Below are 4,155 nucleotides of genomic sequence, written 5' to 3'. Positions count from 1 at the left end.
TAAGTAACAAAAACAGGTTTACCAAGTAGTACGTGAATTTAAATGTTACAGAAATCTTTAGAAATTTATATAAAAGTAAGAATAAAAGTGATCTAGCTTATCACTTCTCCAAAATGAACATTGTGTTTTAAAGGAAAAAAACTATCCTTTAGCAAGAACCCCTTTTGAGGAGCAGCATCAAATGAAGCTCCACCCGGCTCTCACTGTGAGGGACTTTGCTCATGTCAGAAGACAAAGCTTATTGTTTGTATGCATCCAAAAAAAACACTTGTAAAAAATTTCCATCAAATCCAAAGTTCACTGTATCAAAACCCAAGAAATGTTTTGCATTGCCAGTGTGGAGGCCAGAGGTTTAATTTACCGTTGCCTTGCTGGACTTCAGGAGTTACTAGATGCAGTGCACATTTGAAGAAAAGATTAGCACTGGATGTAACAATAACTATCAATTCATGCCACATATAATCATAGCCACTTTTCAATGCTGACCTAAATCAGTCAAAAAATGTTTGTCCTTTTGTATTGAAGAGTATGGTTGACACACAAAAAAAATCTCAATTTTTCACCATCACAAAACAAATGATACTTTATAGTAGAGAACTTCTATCGACTGAGAAATGAGTTTCCAAGTATGGTAGAAGGTTTTTTTGGTACAGTAATCTCCGAGCCCAATTAATAATTTTTCAGAAAGTTTTCCCAATTCAGTTTTTAGAAAGCCACATTTAAATGGCTATTTAAATAGACTATTACTTAATGATATTTTTTAGCTGTATTCCTTAATACTGTGTCTTGTAACTTCTCCTAGATACAAGTGTGTCAGTCAGCTTTTCAGCTTAGCTCAAGCCTCCCTAGGTCCCGCCTTCCTTTAGCACAAAATTTGGTGGTGGTTCATCACCGGTAAATCAGCACCTACTGACAAGGACGTGACATATTGAAGGTGCTGAGTAGACTCATATTGAACTTCTCTAAGAGGAATTTTCTACCACACTTAAGATCTGATTATAATACTTTTGAACTCATAACACAGTCCTATGGCATGGACCTTGAGGATACTGCAACAGTGGGTCTCAAGAACAAACGTATTCTTAAAATAACCAAAGTAAGAGGAGTAAGGCAATGAACAATGGTGGTTCAAGGACTTTTTGCTTTCTATAAATTAAGTTTATGACAACCAGCAAAAGACTTGCCATCACACCTTATGCATAGACATTGAAGATTAGGCTGTTTCTATGGGTTTATATTATATTCATACCTGTTACTTTGAATAAAAGATGTGTTGAACCAGAAGAAAAACGGACAATTGTCATAGTATTTAGGAAGATTCTAATAAGGAAAAAAAAAATTTCAAAGTAAAACTGATACCAATAACCTAATCATACCAAAGAAATTAAAGTTCCTTCCTTTATTCCTTTATATATTTATCAAACAATTATAACCATTAAATATGTAGCACTCTGCAATCTATAACAATATACCCAAGACACAAAAAAGGAGGCTTGAAGAAAATGCTATTGTATTCTCTTGCTGTTTCTATCAACATTTTCAAGGAACAGTATTTTTCCCATGATAGGTATTTAACTTAGATGGTGATATTTGAATCTGGTTTAGATCGTACCAAACAGAGTCTACTAAGGACCTATGCCTACATATATGCAAGTATATTGTAGTGAATTCTTATAATTTTTTTGTTGCCTCAGCATCCCTTTTAAATATAAATTGGACTTTCTGATATCAGAAGTGGGGTTCAGTCATCCTCAGCAGTTTCCAGTTTACCACCTCCCGGTTTCTCCATGTGACTGATGCTGATGTCTGCCTCATACAACCTTCTCCTGGTGACCACTTCATCATGGGACAGCTGGATATAACCTACTTGACTCACCCCACAGACCCCCATACTCTGCAGGGACCATGTGGATGTATCAGCGACCACCTCTCAGTCACAGCCGACTCATGGCTGCTTGCGTTAAACCAAATTCGACCTCCCCACAGGAAACCTGCTCAGGTAGCACCTCACGTCCCAATAAAGGCTTCCACTCTCAGGTCCCTCCCTCTCTCTCGCTGTTGCTCCCCACCCATCAGTCGAGCACAGGTCTGGATGGATCCCCCTTCCAGTTGGCCCTGCAAAGCATGTTGCCCTCTTCTCTCTGGAATTAATAAAAAACTGCTTTGGTTATTTCATGTGTTGTATTGTGCTGCCTTCTCTGTTTCACCCAACGGAGTCACCCAACCCTAACTCTCTTTCCAGTCAGTGCTCCCAGCTACTCAGGAGGCTAAGGTGGGAGGACTGCTTGAGCCCAGGAGGCTGAAGCTACAGTTAGCTATGATTGTGCCACTGCACTCCAGCCTGGGTGACAGAGTGAGACCCTGTCTCAATTTCTTAATTTTTTAAAAAAGGTACAAAACAAAGCGTAATCATTGCTCTGCAGTAAAACATACCTTTGGGTTTTTTTGAGGTTTTTTTTAGCATCTTGGCTTTTACTTTTTTTGTTTATTTTGTATGTTTTGTATTTGAGAATACACGTAAATTTAGAAAAATGTAGACAATTTACAATTTAGAAAAAAACAAATGAACAAAAATTATTTACATTACATATGCTCCTTTAAAAAATTTTGTTACAGATCTGATTTATTGTTTTCCTCCCCCTCCCTTGTTGAGAATTGTAGTAAAGCAAATCTTAAATAAAATCATTAGACCAGACAAGAACAGCAGCAGAGGCTATTTTGTGATCACTCACCGAAGAGAAAAACTGTACCTTCACGTCGTCATACAGAGGGGGACCGTTGAATACATCAATTAACACTCTGTCTGTTTCAATGTCATGCAATATCTGTGAATGAACACATGGAGCTGAGAACTATGAACCTAGATAATGGTAACAATGTAGTTCCTTTTCACTTATCATGACATCCTATATCTATCAAGTACTTTTGGTTTCACAGCCCAATCACCACATGTATAAATAATTATGAATAACCTTTTCTAGTTGCAATACTGTTGTGTGTGTGTGTGTGTGTTTTGTTTTTTGAGACAGAGTCTCACTGTCACCCAGGCTGAAGTGCTGTGGCGTGATCTCGGCTCACCGCAACCTCTGCCTCCCAGGTGCAAGTGATTCTTGTGCCTCAGCCCCCGAGTAGCTGGGACTATAGGCACATGCCACAACACCCAGCTAATTTTTGAATTTTTAGTAGAGATGGGGTTTCACTCTATTGGCCAGCCTGGTCTCAAACTCCTGGCTTCAAGTGATCTGCCCGCCTGGACCTCCCAAAGTGCTAGATTACAGGCATGAGCCACTGCACCCGGCCTGTTGTTTATGTCTTTTAAAGGCCAACATGTTTGAGGGTTATCATGAACCACTTTTTTTTTTTTTTTGAGACAGTCTCACTGTCACCAGGCTGGAGGGCAGTGGCGTGATTTCAGCTCCCTGCACTTCCACCTCCTGGGTTCAAGCGATTCTCCAGCCTCAGCCTGCCAAGTAGCTGGGACTACAGGCATGTGCCACCACGCCCGACTAATTTTTGTATTTTTAGTAGAGATGGGGTTTCACCATGTTGGCCAGGATGGTCTCAATCTCTTGACCTCGTGATCCACCCGCCCTGGCCTCCCAAAGTGCCGGGATTACAGGCTCGGCCATGAGGCACTTTTCCAAAGTGCTTCACTTTTAAAAAGCATTGAATTTTCTATTAGACTTTAATCAATTAAATGTTATTATTTAACGTGTGTCATTTGATGTTCATGTGTTAGGGCCTTTTTTGAGAATACATTAAGAAGCTCAATGTTAAAGCTAGCATTGACATTCAAAAAGCAATGTGTAATTCATCATGGTTTTTTATTTTCTAAATTTAAAAAATAACAACGGGGGTAACACTTGGGGGTTGGCCTGCATGCCCCTCCCAAGGAAGGGGGAGAGTAGGGTCCCCCTGCTCATCATGTTTTATCAGAACTCTTGTGTTTGTCAATGGGATCTTTGAACTTGACCAATGCAGGTTGCTGGATGGAGTGACCAAAGATAGGTCAAGTTTTGGAATGAATGACTTTGAAGCTATTTCTTTGACTCACTCTCATGTAAATAATGGCACCCACAATAGGAAAGGTCTATGGGAGGCCCCGTGAAAAACATAAAAGGAGGTGCAGACTCAGTTGGCCCCTTCAGGGAGCTG

General features: G+C 39.8%; 1 protein-coding gene across 3 annotated transcripts in view; it reads right to left on the bottom strand.

The window, feature by feature from the left end:
- TPTE2 (transmembrane phosphoinositide 3-phosphatase and tensin homolog 2) overlaps positions 1-4,155 on the bottom strand; it is a 113,834-nt gene that overhangs the window by 4,130 nt on the left and 105,549 nt on the right. For all 3 annotated transcript variants that reach the window (XM_011976532.1, XM_011976533.1, XM_011976534.1), the window contains 2 exons: positions 2,733-2,825; positions 1,250-1,320 (listed from right to left, as the gene is read on the bottom strand). In XM_011976532.1, coding sequence (XP_011831922.1) covers positions 1,250-1,320; positions 2,733-2,825 — 164 coding nt within the window. The remainder of the gene's footprint in view (positions 1-1,249; positions 1,321-2,732; positions 2,826-4,155) is intronic.

This window comes from Mandrillus leucophaeus, unplaced genomic scaffold (genome assembly GCF_000951045.1).
Source record: "Mandrillus leucophaeus isolate KB7577 unplaced genomic scaffold, Mleu.le_1.0 Scaffold168, whole genome shotgun sequence".
Lineage (NCBI taxonomy): Eukaryota > Metazoa > Chordata > Mammalia > Primates > Cercopithecidae > Mandrillus > Mandrillus leucophaeus.
This window is presented reverse-complemented; position numbering and strand designations above follow the sequence as displayed.